The 16,724-nt window shown below is 45.3% G+C and overlaps 7 protein-coding genes across 22 annotated transcripts in view; 4 read left to right on the forward strand and 3 right to left on the reverse strand.

The window, feature by feature from the left end:
- The window catches only part of ND-15 (NADH dehydrogenase (ubiquinone) 15 kDa subunit), a 41,305-nt gene extending 28,544 nt beyond the window's left edge, over positions 1 to 12,761 (forward strand). The window contains exons 1-3 of one of the 10 annotated variants that reach the window (NM_001272867.1): positions 11,820 to 11,909; positions 11,981 to 12,515; positions 12,589 to 12,761. In NM_001272867.1, coding sequence (NP_001259796.1) covers positions 12,303 to 12,515; positions 12,589 to 12,681 — 306 coding nt within the window. In that variant the 5' untranslated portion in view covers positions 11,820 to 11,909; positions 11,981 to 12,302 and the 3' untranslated portion in view covers positions 12,682 to 12,761. Of the gene's footprint in view, positions 1 to 11,819; positions 12,516 to 12,588 lie in introns of those variants that run through there. The other 9 variants (NM_001169371.2, NM_164371.3, NM_001272865.2 and 6 more) reach the window with 9 other exon arrangements.
- On the forward strand, positions 54 to 958 carry CG11454 (uncharacterized protein). The gene has a single exon (NM_134653.4). It carries the CDS (start codon positions 109 to 111, stop codon positions 823 to 825), a length of 717 nt encoding a protein of 238 aa, NP_608497.1. The 5' UTR covers positions 54 to 108; the 3' UTR covers positions 826 to 958.
- Positions 962 to 10,031, reverse strand: CG42399 (uncharacterized protein). 2 transcript variants are annotated; one of them, NM_001272872.1, is made up of 9 exons: positions 7,846 to 10,031; positions 5,610 to 5,957; positions 5,069 to 5,556; positions 4,823 to 4,904; positions 4,726 to 4,768; positions 4,496 to 4,667; positions 4,242 to 4,441; positions 4,086 to 4,185; positions 962 to 2,641 (listed from the first exon to the last, which is right to left on the reverse strand). In NM_001272872.1, exons 1-9 carry the CDS (start codon positions 9,835 to 9,837, stop codon positions 1,105 to 1,107), a joined length of 4,962 nt encoding a protein of 1,653 aa, NP_001259801.1. In that variant the 5' UTR covers positions 9,838 to 10,031; the 3' UTR covers positions 962 to 1,104. The 2 variants fall into 2 exon arrangements, with proteins under 2 accessions (NP_001259801.1, NP_608498.3); NM_134654.5 differs by having other exon boundaries at positions 4,080 to 4,185.
- Positions 10,270 to 12,036, reverse strand: Pus10 (Pseudouridine synthase 10). Its single transcript, NM_134656.4, has 2 exons — positions 11,859 to 12,036; positions 10,270 to 11,790 (listed from the first exon to the last, which is right to left on the reverse strand). Exons 1-2 carry the CDS (start codon positions 11,976 to 11,978, stop codon positions 10,408 to 10,410), a joined length of 1,503 nt encoding a protein of 500 aa, NP_608500.1. The 5' UTR covers positions 11,979 to 12,036; the 3' UTR covers positions 10,270 to 10,407.
- CG3436 (uncharacterized protein) lies at positions 12,760 to 14,397 on the forward strand. Of its 2 annotated transcripts, none has more exons than NM_001298614.1 (3): positions 12,760 to 13,079; positions 13,154 to 13,283; positions 13,467 to 14,397. In NM_001298614.1, exons 1-3 carry the CDS (start codon positions 12,972 to 12,974, stop codon positions 14,270 to 14,272), a joined length of 1,044 nt encoding a protein of 347 aa, NP_001285543.1. In that variant the 5' UTR covers positions 12,760 to 12,971; the 3' UTR covers positions 14,273 to 14,397. The 2 variants fall into 2 exon arrangements, with proteins under 2 accessions (NP_001285543.1, NP_608501.1); NM_134657.3 differs by having other exon boundaries at positions 12,880 to 13,079.
- Positions 14,398 to 14,566: 169 nt separating this feature from the next.
- CG33635 (uncharacterized protein) lies at positions 14,567 to 15,395 on the reverse strand. The gene is made up of 2 exons (NM_001032044.2): positions 15,167 to 15,395; positions 14,567 to 15,106 (listed from the first exon to the last, which is right to left on the reverse strand). Exons 1-2 carry the CDS (start codon positions 15,332 to 15,334, stop codon positions 14,675 to 14,677), a joined length of 600 nt encoding a protein of 199 aa, NP_001027215.1. The 5' UTR covers positions 15,335 to 15,395; the 3' UTR covers positions 14,567 to 14,674.
- A 367-nt stretch (positions 15,396 to 15,762) lies between these two features.
- Positions 15,763 to 16,724, forward strand: part of spen (split ends) — a 44,366-nt gene continuing 43,404 nt past the window's right edge. For 4 of the 5 annotated variants that reach the window (NM_079979.5, NM_001272873.1, NM_001272875.1 and 1 more), the window contains exon 1: positions 15,763 to 16,550. The gene's annotated coding sequence lies outside the window, so the exon portion shown is untranslated. Of the gene's footprint in view, positions 16,555 to 16,724 lie in introns of all 5 variants that reach the window. The other variant, NM_164374.3, reaches the window with a different exon arrangement.

Consider the following 16,724-nt stretch of genomic DNA (forward strand, 5'->3'; position numbering starts at 1 on the left):
TTAGGTAGTTCGCGCTAGTAACTAGTTCTTAAACAGCTCACACATTACCGATGTTATCTTCTGCCATCACTACGTCCGATTTGTTGTGTGTTTACTTGTCGAAGATAAATGGACTTGCAGTTACTAATGCAGCAAATGTATAGTGGTGCGTCGGTCATGACGATTTCGGAAACGAACATAGATGGTTACAGATACGGTATTCCATCTGGCCAGCACCAAGAGCAGCCAATTTACCCTTTCCTGCCCAATGAAAACGGTGACCAGTTGGTTGGGCAACTGGAGGACGACGACGATGAGGAGGAGGACGAGGAGCAACGGACTCTGTTCTGCGGGAATCTCGACGAGCGCGTGACGGAGGAGATCCTTTACGAGGTGTTCCTGCAAGCTGGCCCCATCGAAGGAGTGCGGATACCGACCGATAACAATGGGCGTCCCCGGAATTTCGGGTTTGTCACATACCAACGCCTGTGTGCGGTGCCTTTTGCCCTAGACTTGTACCAGGGCCTTGAACTGTTCCAAAAGAAAGTCACCATCAAGCAGCAGGGCGGCAAGCAGCTACCTGCCTACAACCAAAGTCGTCTGCGCAATCAGTTCATGATGGAGGCTCTACCGCAGCCATCGCCACTGCGTCACGCCCGACACAGTTTGCATAACGGCAAGCCGTACGATCGCAATCCTTTTGGACACAACGCCGATCAACGGCGCCGGAGCGACAGCTCCGTAATGGAACGCAACCGGCTAAAACCACAGCAACACCACCAGCACATGCAGGGAGGCAGCAGAAGATCGGACCAACGCTCCAACAACAAACGCAGATTGCTTTAAGATTTCACCACATTTTCGTCTTTATGTATACCCTAGTCCTTCAGTTACTCAAAACCAAAATCAAAAGTTACCGTCTTTAATCGTTTAATGAGCTGGATATCTGCAGAAAATTATGTATCAAATGAAGCAGTTTACTCTGTGGTGTATTGTGTTTTATTAGTGTACTGTATAATTATTCTTAATACTTGACTCTAATTTATTAGCGAACACCCTAATCCTGTAAGCTTCCAGTGGCTTTGGATACTAAACCTATGCTGTACAGATCTTGATCTGCCATAGTCAACGTGTGATGCTCCTAAGAGTCTTTTCAACATTTCTGTAGGTGCGTGGTGGTATCACCTCCAAAAGCAGCCGCTGATAATTATGATTTTCGGATAAAGCCCGGAACAAGGACTTTGCGTAGCTGCGGGTCTCTAGACTGCCTTCGAGAAGAAGATTCGCTCCAACCACAAAAAACTTGTCGCGGCTCTCGCGGCCCATTGCATAGATCCGGTCACTGCCCAGACGCTCAACTAGTCTGAAGAGCAGCTTTGCTGATGTCGTGCGCACCAAGGCATTTTGATGTTGAGCTCCTTTTGTCGCAAGAATGTTTAGAATCTTCTGCGGCTGAGCATGGTCCACCATCGACTCCAGGGCTCGATTGGCGTCAGCACGGAGAAACCTATTCGTGTCGGCGGTGCGGTGCAGGAGGGCACATACCAAGTCGTCACATTCCTGCTGAAGGCTGGTGGACTTCAGCGAGAACAGCTCCGCAGCTGCTTGGCAGGAAGCTCGAGCTACTTGGGAGCGCAGATTTCGGACTGAGCGGGTGAGCTGGATGCAGGTCATGTGCATCTGATTGTCCAATGTCTCGGCATGGTAGCGAATCAAACGTACCATGCTTTTCAAGCCGGACACGTTTACTTCCCAGTTGCTGGAGTCCAACTGGTCAAAAGTTTTAAGCAAAGCCTCACGGGGCCTATCAAATCGAACCATATTCTGCGGGAAGAGCTCTGCCTGCGACATTTTGATGGGCTGCTTTGAAGGTGAGATTCGCCGTTGTGCCCGCAGGAAGTACGATGTTTTGGACTTGTGTTTAAGCGGCGTGTGTTGAGCTTTTGCAGGGACACTAGTATTTCCAATTTGAGAACCAGTTTGTGAAGTGTTTTCCGCAGTGCTTGTGCTTGTGTCCATAGATCCCTGCTTTGAAGCCGGTCGCGTCCCATAAAGAGAGTCCAGGGAAACGCTACGTGAATGGATCACTATTTCGTCGTGTGTCGGAACCAACTTTGGACCAAAAGTATGATTTTCAAGTTTTGTAGCTTTTACCGGTGTTGCTAGCTCCTCCTGCAAGGGGACTTCCTCCTCGCCCTTCGCTGGGGATGACTCCAGCTCGTTCTCCACTTCTTCAACTACGACGAAACTGTTGCTGCTCTCAATGTCCTCCTCGATTAGCAGCGATTTTACTGACTGAGCCCTCGAAAGTTGCGGGGTAGTTTCCTCCAGCTGAGTTTTGATGCTCTCCGTTTTGCTGTGAAGGCTATTTAGGCTTCCATTAAGCTTGAGCAGCTCCTCATGGGCAGTAGGTTCTGATTCCGTCTGCACCTTAATGGCATCTACCACCAATTCCCCGAACGCTTCGTTGGGATTGTGCTCCCTGTTCAGCACTTCCACCTTGCAATCGTTCCAAAGGCCAGTGGATGAGAATGGTCGCTTCCCCATCTCGTTTTGGCTTATGCTCGACTTCGCCGAGGCTGTTGACTTTTGCGAATAGCTAGTAGAACTTGCGGAAATGGGGGAGCCATTCGTCATACCGTTAACTTCTGTTTCGGTATCCCTGTTTGGGCAAAAAGAAAAGAATAAATGGCTAGTACAATTGGATTTACGTTATAACGACTCACAACTCTACATATTGAGCCAAAACTTTTTCTTTTTCACTATCTTCCGGCTGCTGAAACACGGGGAAAGAGTGCTTATCATCGGCGAGCTGGGTTTCTGTATCAATTTGCATCGATTTTCTGGACTCCAGAGCCGTGTCAGTGCAGCAGAAGCCGCAGAACGAACGGTGTCCAGAAAAAGCCCCACGTAATGTGGAGTGTACCTCCGAAACCCTGGGGCAGATGCAGTCTCTGACCGTGTGGAATAGAGTACATGTTCTACGCAATAGATCAGATGGCTGTTCGCCACAGGAAAACGCATTCAGCATTTTTTTGCGCTAGCCAATGAATAATTATCCAGGCGATTTTCTACTGGAAACAACACATACTCGAACTAACCCTATCCGCAATAGGCGTCCGCTTAAAACAACGCGACTTTGCTGACTGTTTGCAATGCCCGTCGCCAGTCCTTTTGGTCATTTCAAATGAATTTCCATACCGGGAATCCACAACAAAACCAAAGTTGCAAACGAATACAGGACATTGCGTTTTCCAAGCAAGCACACGAACACTACCCCAGTGGTCAGAACGCCTAGCCACCCACAGGCTGTCAAGTCAGCCACGGAAAGGTCTAGTGCTCACCAGGAACAAAGTTCTAAGCCAACTGGCCATAGGTCCTACGACATTTGCTAAAGCTTCTCGACTTCTAGGCAAGGACCTTCTTGCCATCTTCGGGCGCCTTCGTTTCGGAAAGTCCCGAAGTCTATAAAACAACAAGTTGCCATTTCCCGAGAGAGCTTCAAATGTATGTAAAACATCTTGGATAGCCAAAATGTTACTGTCCAAAAAGCAGTTACCCTTATTGGCAAACTTTTCTATAGTTGAGACCAGTCCGAATTAAACTGGTCTTGGTAATCCATACCTGTTTAACTAGTCGGGCATTTAATTTACCCAGGAAAGAATTGTAGAAAACCGCCGAAGAAAATAATTTTCTGCCCCTTGAATCGTTTCTAGCATTTCGTATCGAGTTGCCAGTGGTCACTTGAAGGTTCGTCGCTACTGACGTTGCCCAATGTCACCCGCCACATACTTAGATTTCACCAACGCGGTTTCCACTGCGCATTTAAATTATTTAGGTTAAAGAACTCGACTCCTTTAATGCCACAGTTTTGTCAGCAGGGTGCGTGTATTGGCCAGAGAAACAACCAAATTCGCTAAAGTGAATTGTCCCCATAACTTTCACCCTGCCTTATGCTCAAATATCTGTGTGGATTTGAGTAGGGTGTTTCAAAATTTAGGTTAACACTCGCACCCAGCGAGGGGTAAATCATTGTGGCGACTGAATAAATGGGTTTCCTATTTGCCGGCCCCCGAATAAAATATATAGACGAATCTTACACTGACTTGATGACGTCGGCGCATTTGCTGTCCAGTGATTCCATGTGGTCTGTGGAAATACCGGATTTTCTCCTCTGAGATTCGTTAAATTTGTTATTTTCGATGCCTATAATAACGAAATATATCAAACGTTGGCAGAACGAGCAGAGAAGTGATACTAACTTTGACCAGGTGGTTCGTCCCCCAGCTTTGTGAAAGAATCCTTGTGCTGGAACTTCTTGCGGATCATCTGCTGGGACTTTGGGATCGAGTAACTGACCTTCGGGTAGTTCGGTCTCTCCACGGAATGGGACTTAGAGCCTCGCTGCATGCTGCGCATAAAATTGTTGACAAAGTCTGCATGCTGGTTCATGGTGGGAAATCTGTGAGTAGTGTTTTATTAAGCTGCTCTGACGTTGGTGGGTGACAATGCAAACCTGGAGTTTGGTCCGGCAAGTCGACCGCCCGTGCGGGAAGTGAGCTGTATAAAGCTGTCTGTGGCGCTACCACTGCTGCAGGTAGTGGTGGTGCTGTCGGTACTTCGGCCGTCCATGGAAGTATCAGAGCACGCCTTGGCCAAAAAGCGACGTTCAATAAAGGATTGACTTCCTGCGTTCGCAATGGTTAGTGTTATTGAATATATTGAATAAATTCAGAAGAGACCTACCACCGTTAGTCTTAGCGCCAAAACTTAATCTTTGCGAAAAGTCCTAGGGAGAAGTTATTTTAGTTCTATTAAAAATAACAAAAGGTATTGGACTAACATTAATTGGGCTAGCCATGTCCAACGTTTCCGGGGGGGAATGGAAGGAATGGCGATGCACGCTCTCGTTGACCTGCCTGAAACTGCGGATATGCATTTTATTGAAGTGCTTTTGTCAGTTCTAAAGGTTGGGGCGAATTTTTAATCTTAATTCTATACTTATAACGCCTTTCTAACGTAACAATGCTATTTTGCGATATGAGGCTTATGTGGATAAGAATACCTCTAAGTAAACCTTGTTTCGTACCTGGGGAATGGATCATTCTTGTTTTTTGCTTCCGCTCCCCCAAGTACATTGCGCTGGCTGCTTGCAGCCCGCATGCGTCGCCTCTTAATTGTATTGGGAGAGGCAGAGCCCTCACCCTGATGGATCCAGTCTACATCAGCTCCAAATCGCCTGGCTCCAGGTGGATCAGTCTGGTTGAAAACGAAGAGCACGCCGCTGTCGGGAGTAACGATGGGCAGTTGTAAACGCGATAGCCGCACACTTGTCGCCTCCAACACCATTGGCCCAAGCTCTACGCCGTCCGTTGTCTCCGACACAATGGTTAAAACCTCTTTGATGGACGAGATATCGGCAAGAACTGCTAGAACCTCCAGAGCCGCCTGCCGCACCCGTCGTTTTCGGTTAAGAAGGGAGTAGACGGCCTGAGTCGTCAACAGGCTGATGTCGAAGCAGGTTCCCGGGAAGGTCATCAGCGCAAAAATTGACATTTGAAGAGCGTGGTCCCGGAACTGCGGTACATGAAGATTCAATAATTGGGATCGTGCAATGCAGAATAACAAACCTTTGAACTCTTTGCATGGAGGAATTCTGGTGAGGTCAGCTTAGCAACTATGGTTCCCGCGGGAAGGCGCTGCATCAGAGCCTTGCATACCCGGTTTGCTCCAGCGTTGCCCTGGCGACAGAGTCCCGACAAAATCTGTGGTGTGCGCTCCTCCAAGTTGTCCAATGGTAGGCGCGAGATTAGGTTAACCAGTAGCTCTCGCTTAAGATCGGAGACCTCAAAGTGACGCTCCGATGAGAGGAGGGTTCGAAGCAGACTATCCAGATACGGTTGGACCAAGGCCAAATTGCTCGAAGAGCTTAAGGCAAGCTCCAGTTGGCCTATGCCCATTAGACGATTGCGCCAATCCTAGAATAAGTAAAACAAAGAAGTGAATAATCGGTAAGTACATTTTGGCGTGCCTAGTGTTTTATGGCCCATTTGTGCTAATTTAGCAAATTCGAAAATTAATGCCGCAGAAATTAGATACAAGAACTGTGTGTGCATGACATGTAACAACGTCTACTGAAAGTGTCAAAAACGTCATTTGATGAACTTTATTTTGTCAAAAATATGTGTACTTATAAACATGCTAACCGGCTCGATCTTGTACTAACTCATTGTGCGCTTCTTAAATAGAAACAAATTAATAGATTATTTTTCACACGATCGCAGGGCAAGTGATTCTGATCACCTCTTAGATTCTTTTTTACTCTACAAGTGACGGGTATACTTATAGTTATGAAATTGTCCATGCAAGAAAAAGGTCCAAAGGCTAGCGGTCAATAGCGACGTACAATCCTGCTTCTATTTAGAACGCGCTGTGATTTTCGTTAATGTTATTTATATTTTTGTGCTTGAAATGACCCAGTTGCAGACACGCTCTGCTCCCCCACCCTTTTCCCTAGGGCCAGCGTCTTCATCAAACACCGTACTGTAATGGTAGTCTTACTACTTTTTCGTCGCATACAAGCTGCAAGCTGGGAGCCAGTTATTGTTGGTCTTCTTGCTTTGAGCCTGGTTCTGGTACTATGAAAATCGCGTGCACTTAAATGATTGACCAGCCAGCAACGGCAATGGCGAGGAACCCTTGGTGTTCGGCCGCAGCTCCCTTAGCGAAGCAATCCATCCCAATTCAACGCCCAGTCTGCACAACATGCAACTGCCACCGGAATCCTAAAGTTTTTGTGCACCACTCAAAAAGTTGGTCCTGATAAGAGGTACATCTGAGGCAGCAATTGCCAACCCTGAGTATAGCAAAATAACGAATTATTTTTCTGACGCACTTTTTTTTTTTAGCAATTTTTCCGTTTATAAGTTTTTTTTTTAAATCGTCCATTCTTTTTTGCCGTTACTGTGAATTATTTCCTTTAACTAAACATGGGAAACTGGGAACTCGGCAAAACCGAGAATGTAGATGTCATGTTTATAATATATAATTTATATTATATTACACAATGACTATTAAAATTTTCAGTTGAATCTTGCCAAGAAAAAAATGTTTGGCAGTGTGCATGCGAACTTCAACTAGTATCTAAGAACTGACGCAAATGGTCCACTGATCCTAACTGTAGTGTGCCCACTTTTGTAGACGTTAAAATTTACAATCAGTTACAAGAATAGTATGTAAAAAGCACAACTGGTTTGATTATCCGTCAAGGAAATGACAAAAACAAAAGCATATTCATGTACACTTTGAATAACTTTTGAAGGGATTTGTGCAAGTTCTTCGACGTGTAACTACGTGTAATACTCGTAGTTAACTCCTTCCCTTTATGTTCTAAGTACGTGAGCGTAGAAAAATTAATAGGTCATTGGTACAGTAGCCCGAGAGAAGCCGGTCCCTACTCTATAGTCACCAATATGAGTGCCGGCTAGGGGAGAGTGCTCGCTTATCGCTGAAATTTTCATTAGTAAGGAGCGATATAATAGCACCCGTTATAGCAATACCTACTGGGGGAGTGATGCGTGTCTCGTCCGCAATAAAGCAGGGCGGCTGCCATTATGAAGGCAGAATTATGAACGCATATGAAATTGTACATATCCTACTGACCCAGTTAGAGCCCAAAGCGCCTGCGACCCGGAACCCGCGTTGGCGTAGCGTGTGAAGTGATTTCATTGCTTTATTTTTGGTCGCACAAAGTAGACCATGCTGGAGACTTGATTAGAGGGGTGCAATTACACGAGGATTGCTAAATGTCGGCCACTAATTTTAATGCAATTATTTGGACTTAGTCATAACGCTTTAGGAACATACCCCAGATCGCAACTCCAAGAGCGTCTTTAAGTTCACAATGTCCAGATCCTCCCACGATTTCGGCGTGGCCGGTGACACAGGAGACATCGTAGAGGCGGATCTTGTTCGACTAATAAGCGGCTGTGTTGGTGAGGAAGAGGGATTCCCTGTTGCATGAAGGGCTTTTCCATCCCCATTCCCATCCATGTCTTCTGAGCGTCGCTGAGAACGCGGAGACGGATCGCGCTGCAGATTGTGCAGAACCTCGATTTGCTTGTGCGGCACTTTTGGGCTGATGTTGTTGCTTCCCGTCGGACTAGTGCTGCGGCTGCGAAACCCGGGAGAGCTAGGTGATGGCGACAGCCGTGCTTTGTTTTCCTGCCGATTGCGGGGACTGTTCGATGACGGCTCACTCTGCGCATTGCTCTGATGCCGGTGAGGCTGCGAGCATAATGATCGGTCTTGAGGCAATGGCTTGGTATTGTCGAAAGGGATCTCCAGCACGAGTGCCGTGGTCCTCTTGTCATTGACGGGTCTAGAAAGGGTAGACTTCTCGTCTGATGAGACCAGGTCGGAGATCGCTGCATCTTCCGAAGACGAAACAGTAATACTCTGATTGGTCTGGGTAGGGCTTCGAGAATTGTTTGTAGAGGAGGCTGCGTCGCTATCAGGAGTTCGCATCTTAACGATCTCACCTCCGAAGGTTACTCGCTTTAATCCCCGAGAGGGAGTACCCGGCTCGGAAACACTACCCGCCTTGATGTGCGGCTCATCCAATTCTGAATCACTTATAACTTTCACAATCCCCGCCCCTATATTAGGCTCTTGGTGGGTGCTGCCACTGGACGAAAGGGGGTGGCAAATTAAATCCGTCCCATCTTCTTCATTAGAGAAAATCCTTGTTGGGCTATCAGACTCTTCGGTCTCGGTATCCGCCTCCAGAATCCGCATAGTCACTGTATCATCGTTGATCTTGATTTCTGTTTCCATAATGATCTTTCCCATGTCCAAGCAGTTTGACTGTATTTGGAGCGTGGTGTCCAGGTTCTGTACAGCATTGCCGTTTCTCCATCCTTGCTCACGTGGTAAGGCGCGCCAGGCGCCAGCTTTTACTTCGCCCCCTGTTTTCGATTTTCCAGACACCCCGTAAACCTGAGACAGTTGGTAGTACCTAGACAGCGTATCTCCACGACCCACGTTGCCCATAATTTCTTCGAACTCGTGAACGCCCAAAAGCTCCCTGATCTTGCTTAAGACTTTTACGGTGATTTCTTGCTGCACCACTTGATCCATGTGTGCGACCACTCGCTCCACGGTGCTATGCACAATGCGGTGTCTCTGCGCCGTATGCATTATTGATTGCAGAAGGGCAGGCACGGACAGCAAAACGCCGCAGCTAAGGCGACCCATGTGCTCCGAATCCGCTGGCACCTGCTTCGTCAGGCCTGCGTCTAAAATTCCCAGCATAACCGTCTCCGGAATTGCAGTTTCGGCGAGATAGACTCGCAAGCAATCGAGAGCTCCTTTGCGCACGGTGGGGGCTTGGTGACCAAGGTTCTCGACCAGCAGACCAATAAGCTGCTCCCGCTCCATATGGCCATCGGCCTCGTCTTGCATCACCACCAGGACGTCAACGAGGACTCGCAGAGCGTGCTGCCTCACCTGCCACTCTGGGTCCTGCAGGCGCTCATGGAACTCCGCGTACATGGCGCTAGGGAAAATTGTTTCCGGAAGGCGGCGGGTGCGCAGTATGTGTTCCCACAGCGGCGTTAGCTGCACTGCACCGATAGGAGCTTCCGCTCGGCGCTGAATTTTCATTATAGCTGGTAGTGGAGCACCCGCGCCGACTGCTGACTGGTTGTTATTACTGTCCTTGACTTCACAGTCGACGGCACCACTCACATATGTGACACTCTCACTGTCCTCGCTGTAATAATGCACTGCCGGACTTTCCGTGGTCGACTTAGGGGGCAAATGATTTCTGGCACTATCCAAAACGCGCCGGAAAAACATACTGGGCCGCTCTTTTTAAATTCAATTATCTAACCAACTGACTCCCGATTGCGCACACGGGCTCATGTTTTAATTGTCACGCACGCTTGCATCCGGTTGCAAATGGCCTGGCTACTATGCTCGGTCACTTTCAAATTTTATCCACTCCACTTGACTTGACCATAACAAACCAGAGCAACTCGCTAGCAACGAATGCCGAATTTGTCCGCTTACTTTATACTTTTGTAGCCAATATTGGAACCTGCCTATGGTGAGAGCACGCAACTTGACTCCAAATTACATTAACTGCGCATGTCCGCTTTGTCCTCTGGCTCGCTGTCTAACTCTGTTACCAATATTTTGGGGATCGAGATTCAAAGTCACGGAATAATACTGGACAAGTTTGAATAGACCGAAAAAAAGGCTAGGGTTATACCCCGTAATCTGGGTTTTGATGATTTTGAACTAAACATATAATGAACTTAGTAATCAAAATTCATCCACATATGTTGTTGTTTATTCTCTGCATTTTTGCAATTTAAGTGTTAAGCATTTAACATTTAAATGGATTTGTACCTAACAATAATATCGCTATTCCTTGTGTTTCGAGTTATCTACTTCATGTGGCCAATCTAAATCGATTCCCACCACATCTAGAGCTTGAATATCCATGGGTTTGCCTATAATAGAGGACAATGATGGCGTGGTCCTACCAAATTCGCCATGAACTAACTCTTTTATGTAAGTCCCCGCTTGAGTGACAATATCGATGATCAAGGCTTTTGGATTTCCACGATGCACCTTGGCGGTGACACTGTAAATTGTTCTGGGACGCGTGTGCAATGGACGACGATGAAGAACTCGTATGGGGGTCTTTTGTTGTATGTTAAAGCTTGCTGATATTTGCAGTTGTTCCAGAATCTTTACTGATACTGGTTCTTGCAGGGCACAAAGAGCGCGATAGAATTTCTTTTTCTGCTCTTCTCCCGTCTTTATGTGGGTTAATTCTTCTCTGGGCACGACTTGGAGGTGATGTATAGACACCATACCAGACGCATCCACAGCCCGTTCCATCGCAAAGGCTTCATCTTTAGTTAGGCAACTCCTTTTGGCATTTGGAATTTCTAGAACAAAAGGCCTTCCTTTCCCCAGGCATCGGACGTCCACATCTTCTCTGCCACTCGACATGAAGGTGATTTTGCCCAGCTTCTCTGTAAAGTGGGGACCGACATGCCTAATTATAATTTCCTCGATACTGTCCTCCATGAGCCTTTGGCCATTCAAAATCCAGGGAGTATGTGAAAGTTCCCTGCTCAGCTTTCGATATCTGCCAGCTACACAAATCAATGGTCCCTGCAGGTCTATGGAAGTAAGTTTTATAGATTCCTCTACGTTAGAGCAGGGTATCTGAAAATATTTCTCATAGGTTTCCGCCTTAACTTTGGAGGGTTGATACTGTTTCTCTAGTAAACCTCGCGAAATTTCAATGCGCTTTTGATGCGAGGCCTTGGCGGGAAAGGCTTCTTTGTTTAATTTGACCAGTTTTTCCACCTCTTCGCCTTCCAGACTGTGCGTGAGGTCTATATTGATCATCAGACCGTTGGCATCGTAAACCTTGGCCAGCTTTTCACAGATTATAGGGTGTAGGATCAGCTTGACAGCCTCTTTTATAGGCACGTCTGGGGGATTGTTTTCGTCTATAGATGGTCCAAATCTTCTTCGCAAGGCAAACCACATGGCCAGCTGTCTCAACTGAAGCGACATCGGTAGACAAATCGCCAGAACGATTTTCTGGCAATCGTATTTCGCGAAATCCGATGCCAAAATGCTGCTGAGCAGCTCATTCTGAAAGTCTTTGGAGAATAAACCCAGGCACGTTGAACACACGCCCAGACGGGCCCTTTTAGATGGTTGACTCCCTTCGGATATAACAAGCTCTTCGTTTTCCACATTTTCATTTAGTTTTACATCCAACTGGGCATTTAAACGGACAAGTTAGACATCAATTAGTTGTCAACAAATTCAAATTAAACCGTTCTTACCTTTTGCAAAGTCTCATTGATGTTTCTATACTCCGCGCCTCTGGCCTTCAGGTAACGCAGCTGGCAAATTTCGCACACCCCGCACGACCTTAAATATTCCACCAAATCCTGGTTTTTCATAGCTTCTCGTGTAATTAAAATTATAAACAAAACGTGGAAGCGGTTCGCGCGCTAACCAACACTATCAGCTGTCGAATCTCGAAAAAAACGATACCCGATATCAGAAATCGATGACAGTCTTGTTTTTGTGCTGGAATTAAGGCAATATAAGACAATTCCTTGGGTATTGCCAACAATTTAAGGTGTGTGATCAGGATATACTCTACTTAACGTTGTAGAGAATACATTGAAATTCTTGGGGGCCAGAGACTGCTAACGGCTTGAAGGCTTAAACCCCTTGTTTATTGTTACGTCACAGTGTGTGTGCTTCGCTCCACAGACAAAATGTCGCTTACCCCCTTTCTACGCCTGCCCTTAACCGATCTGACCGGGTGCCTAATTAACCACCAGACCTACGACAAGTGCGGAAAATTCGAGATGAAAATGATGGAGTGCTTCGAGGCCTATGGCCTGGAGCGTGGAAAACGGGAGTGCGCCGACCTGATCTCCGACTTTCAGGAGTGCGTCGGCATGCAGAAGCAACTGATGCGCTTCCATGTGAGTTTTTCCGTAGCTTCATATCCCTAACGATCTGTAATTTTGTCTAAAATGCTAAAAATTCCTCTTTCAGGCAATGCGAAACGAACGCTACAAGCAGTGGCTCAAGGGGGAGCGTAAGGGACAAGAATTTTTTGCGGATCCCCCACGCGTTGATGCCTACTAGACGGAGACCCGTTTTTCTTGGTTAGTTTCACATTGTAAAACTGCAAATTGTGTAAAAATAAAATGAGAAACAATTCTGGTAAAATGTTTTTCAGTATTTTTGCCAGAGTTGCCGACTTTCACTTCCTTTGTTCTCACTGAAAGTAGCCACATCTATTCAGAAATATCTGAATTAATCGCTAACAGCCATGTCGGTAATATTATATTTCGAACTCTGGTCACACAGCCATACAGCTTGAGCGGAAGAAAAAAAATTATAAGGCTTCTGTTTTTACAAACAAAATCTTAATTATGGGTACCAAAAGACCCAATAATAGCGTAATTTTGGCCCAAGAGGCAAAGCGTAGCAAAAATGATCTGATGGCCTACACAAACAGGGACAAAGCGCTCCTTGAATCGGTAAGCGTGCTAGCAAGAAGAAGCACTAAGTAAATTTTGATAAACTTTGAATATGCTTTTACTATAATTTTTAGGGAGTGAGGCGTACCTCAAACCTGCAGGCGCCCATAATGCAATTAGAAGGACATGAGGGAGAGATTTTCACAGCGGAATTCCATCCCGAGGGGGAGTTATTGCTTTCTTCTGGGTTCGATAGGCAAATCTGTGAGTAAAATTTGGAATAAATGTGTGATAAAGTCGTATGAATACCAAGCTATCTATGCATTCATACAATAGTGCCGTGTATGAGAGCCTATATCGTCACATTTTTGGGCGCAAATGAATTTGTAGTTCTTGAACATCTTTGATTATAGAAATAGCATGTAAAACAATTAATATGGATTTCAGACATCTGGCAAGTGTACGAAGACTGCGAGAATGTGATGGCCATGTCGGGACACAGCGGTGCTGTTATGGAAGCTCACTTTACGCCGGATGGATCGCACATTTTTACCTGCTCCACTGATAAAACTCTGGCCTTTTGGGACATAGCCACGGGCCAGCGGCAACGGCGGTTCAAGGGGCATGGCAACTTCGTGAACAGCGTTCAGGGCTCGCGTAGGGGTCAACAGCTCCTCTGCTCGGGAAGCGATGATCGCACCATAAAAATCTGGGACGCCAGGAAAAAACACGCGGCACACACTTTGGAATCCCCTTTTCAAGTCACAGCTGTTTGTTTTGGTGACACTGGAGAACAAGTAATTAGCGGCGGGATCGACAACGAAGTCAAAATCTGGGACATTCGAAAACAGGCTGTCTTGCACCATCTGCGAGGGCATTCGGATACGATTACCGGAATGTCCTTGTCCCCCGAAGGAGACTTTATCTTGACAAATGCCATGGATAACACCTTGAGGGTGTGGGACGTGAGACCTTATGCACCCGGGGAAAGATGTGTGAAGGTATTCCAAGGCCATCAGCACAATTTTGAGAAGAATCTGCTGAGATGCGCTTGGTCGCCGGGAAGCGATAAAATAACATCGGGTTCCGCCGATCGGCATGTCTATATTTGGGATGTAAATACAAGGAGAATTCTTTACAAGCTGCCCGGACACAATGGCAGTGTCAATGCCGTGGATTTCAGCCCAAAAGAACCCCTGATTCTATCTGGATCCAGCGATAAGACTTTGTATCTGGGAGAGATCGATGAATGACCAATTTTGAATAGTAAGAGCGAAAGCGATTATTGAAACCCACGTTACTTCTTAGATTAGTTTGTTGTGCACAAATTATCTGAATTCGCTAGGTGGAAGTCAATAAAGTATAAAATGTGTAGACGAAATATGCATTACACTCCAGTTTTGTCTTTATATACAATTACTATTACAATTTCAACGTGCAGAACTGGCCTTTCTTCGAATACCTGAAAATGATGATGAAATTATAGTAAGAACGCATTTTAAATAAGCCCTACGAATAAATATCTATACAGTTGATATCGTACAGTTGGGAGGCGCGTGGTATCACAAATAAGTTTTATTTTAGATTTATCAATGAGTTAATAAGTTACTTTTATTGCTGCGGTGGTGGAGCTCATTTTCCAGATTTCCCCTCCTTCATACAGGCAGTACACTTGTTGAAGCGGAAACGGTGTTCTTGAAGAGTTGTCCGAAGAACTTGAGCCCCGTAGCTCCCCCAGGGACAGTGCCCAGGACCATAAAGAGCAATGCAATTATTTGCGCCACTGCAAAAAGGACTGTAAATGCGGTGCTTTTGGCCACCAAGGCGCAGTATAAGGTTAAAATCAAACAGGAACTATATGAAAGCGAGGTGAGCAGTCTTGGTTTGGAAAACATTTGCTTTAAAAAGGATCCAAATCCGGAGAGAAAGCAAAAGCTCAAAATGAAAAAGAGGCTGCCAAGGGTGTAGAGCAAGGCAAACTTTCTGGCCTTCAATATTAGGAAGGGAATGTAGAACGTGGAAAGGGTCATGCACAATGCGCCCATTCCTAAACAGGCCACGAAGCCCACGATTCGCTGCAGGCGAGACTAGAAAAGTTCAATTTTAAATTAGCACATTCTGAACACACCAGAGATTGATAAACCCACCAATTTTGGAAAACATGAGTCGCTATCTTTCAGAAAACTATTTGCTTCTGGGTCGGAGCTGGAGAAAAATGGAACTTTCAGCTGTGGCAACTTGACGTTGAAACTTGGTTTCTTCTGATCACTCTGCAGTAGCAAGTATTCATCCAGGTCCGATTTTAAATTACTCATACTTCTTTTATATTTATTTATTTGTCGTGTAAGCAAAACAAAACAAGCTGCTAGCCGCGATAACGATAACCAACACAGCTAGAGCTGACTCCTTGGCTATACTATCTACTATACTTTTCCGGTGTAAAGCTATGTTATGTTGGTCTTTGATATTTGTGGTTTTCATAAGTTAAACGAGAAATAAAGCTAGAGAGCATGATAATGATTCTGGTGATGATTAAGTTTCAGGACAACAAAGTCCACTTATAAAATAAATATAAGTTAACACCTGCGCTTAACATAGTTCTGTTGAAAAACTGATGTTAATGGTTTGGGTGCTGGACAAAATAAATGTTTAGTATATTTTTGGTATTAACTTAGGGTGTGTGTATTTTCATAGGACACTGCTGCGACCACATTGTGTCGGTCACACAAGAGCATCACTAACGGTCACATTGTTTTGAAAATTTTTGGAGTGAACGGACCGCGCGCGTCGTTTGCAGCGAGCTAAAAAAAAAGCAGTACAACAACAACGGCGGCGAGCGATTAAACAAAACGCCGCCAAAACACACACAGCGAAAATAAATTGTTATTATCTGAAAAGGCAAGTGCCACCACCCCTTCCCCATTCTGAGTGTGTTTGTGTGAGCAGCGGCTGCTATATATCTGAGTGTGTGTGTGCGCGAGTGGTTTTGTGTGCGAAAATGCATTAATTCACCAATACGAAAGCAGATGCAGCAACAACATCAGCATCATCAGCGAGAGGAATATTGCAAGCGTTAATCGAAATACAGTAAAATACAAGAAAAAACAGGCAAAAGTAAATTGATCAACGAGAAAAGCCTACTGAATGATAAAAATTAAATTTTTTTATTGTTTTCCATTTAAATTTGTGATGCCTTTTGCCGAATAAAAAGTCACCTCATAACCCAGAGTGAATAAATTACATGGAAAAATAACGTAAAATACACCGAGTGTTAAATAAAATCAAATCGGTACATTTGGACTCGGTTCGGTTATTTCGGTTCGACACGCAGAAAAGGCAAAACTCAACGGTCGCGTCGATACCATTTTTGGAAATTATCGAAAGAGCATAGCAAAACCTTTGCCTCGAAATATAACGTGTACAATGCGTCAGTTTCGAATAAAGTCCAAACCGAGTTCACAATAATTTAATTTACTGAGGCAGCGAAAAAGGATTCTTCCATGATCGGCCAAGGAAAGCAGCTCCAATGGTGTAAGTCTTGAATAAATATGATTTGTAGCAAATTATAATAAAAGCATATTTATTATATTTTTAGAACTAAGCACGTATTTTTGGGTTTCTAAAAAAGAGTTTATAGAATTTTGTTCATGGAAAGATAGCTAGTGTTATAATTCAAAGAAGTATATCGTATAAATAACGTATTCA

This window comes from Drosophila melanogaster, chromosome 2L, assembly GCF_000001215.4.
Source record: "Drosophila melanogaster chromosome 2L".
Classification (NCBI taxonomy): domain Eukaryota; kingdom Metazoa; phylum Arthropoda; class Insecta; order Diptera; family Drosophilidae; genus Drosophila; species Drosophila melanogaster.

Coding starts and splice junctions, on each gene's coding strand:
- CG11454 (NM_134653.4), top strand. CDS start 109: ATGGACTTGCAGTTACTAATGCAGCAAATGTATAGTGGTGCGTCGGTC.
- CG42399 (NM_134654.5), bottom strand. CDS start 9,837: ATGTTTTTCCGGCGCGTTTTGGATAGTGCCAGAAATCATTTGCCCCCT. Junction 5,557..5,609: donor TCCATGCAAAGAGTTCAAAG/GTTTGTTATTCT, acceptor CATGTACCGCAG/TTCCGGGACCACGCTCTTCA. Junction 4,769..4,822: donor ACATGGCTAGCCCAATTAAT/GTTAGTCCAATA, acceptor ACTTCTCCCTAG/GACTTTTCGCAAAGATTAAG.
- Pus10 (NM_134656.4), bottom strand. CDS start 11,978: ATGAAAAACCAGGATTTGGTGGAATATTTAAGGTCGTGCGGGGTGTGC. Junction 11,791..11,858: donor TCAATGAGACTTTGCAAAAG/GTAAGAACGGTT, acceptor TTAAATGCCCAG/TTGGATGTAAAACTAAATGA.
- CG3436 (NM_001298614.1), top strand. CDS start 12,972: ATGGGTACCAAAAGACCCAATAATAGCGTAATTTTGGCCCAAGAGGCA. Junction 13,080..13,153: donor ACAAAGCGCTCCTTGAATCG/GTAAGCGTGCTA, acceptor TATAATTTTTAG/GGAGTGAGGCGTACCTCAAA. Junction 13,284..13,466: donor TGGGTTCGATAGGCAAATCT/GTGAGTAAAATT, acceptor TATGGATTTCAG/ACATCTGGCAAGTGTACGAA.
- CG33635 (NM_001032044.2), bottom strand. CDS start 15,334: ATGAGTAATTTAAAATCGGACCTGGATGAATACTTGCTACTGCAGAGT. Junction 15,107..15,166: donor ACTCATGTTTTCCAAAATTG/GTGGGTTTATCA, acceptor GAACTTTTCTAG/TCTCGCCTGCAGCGAATCGT.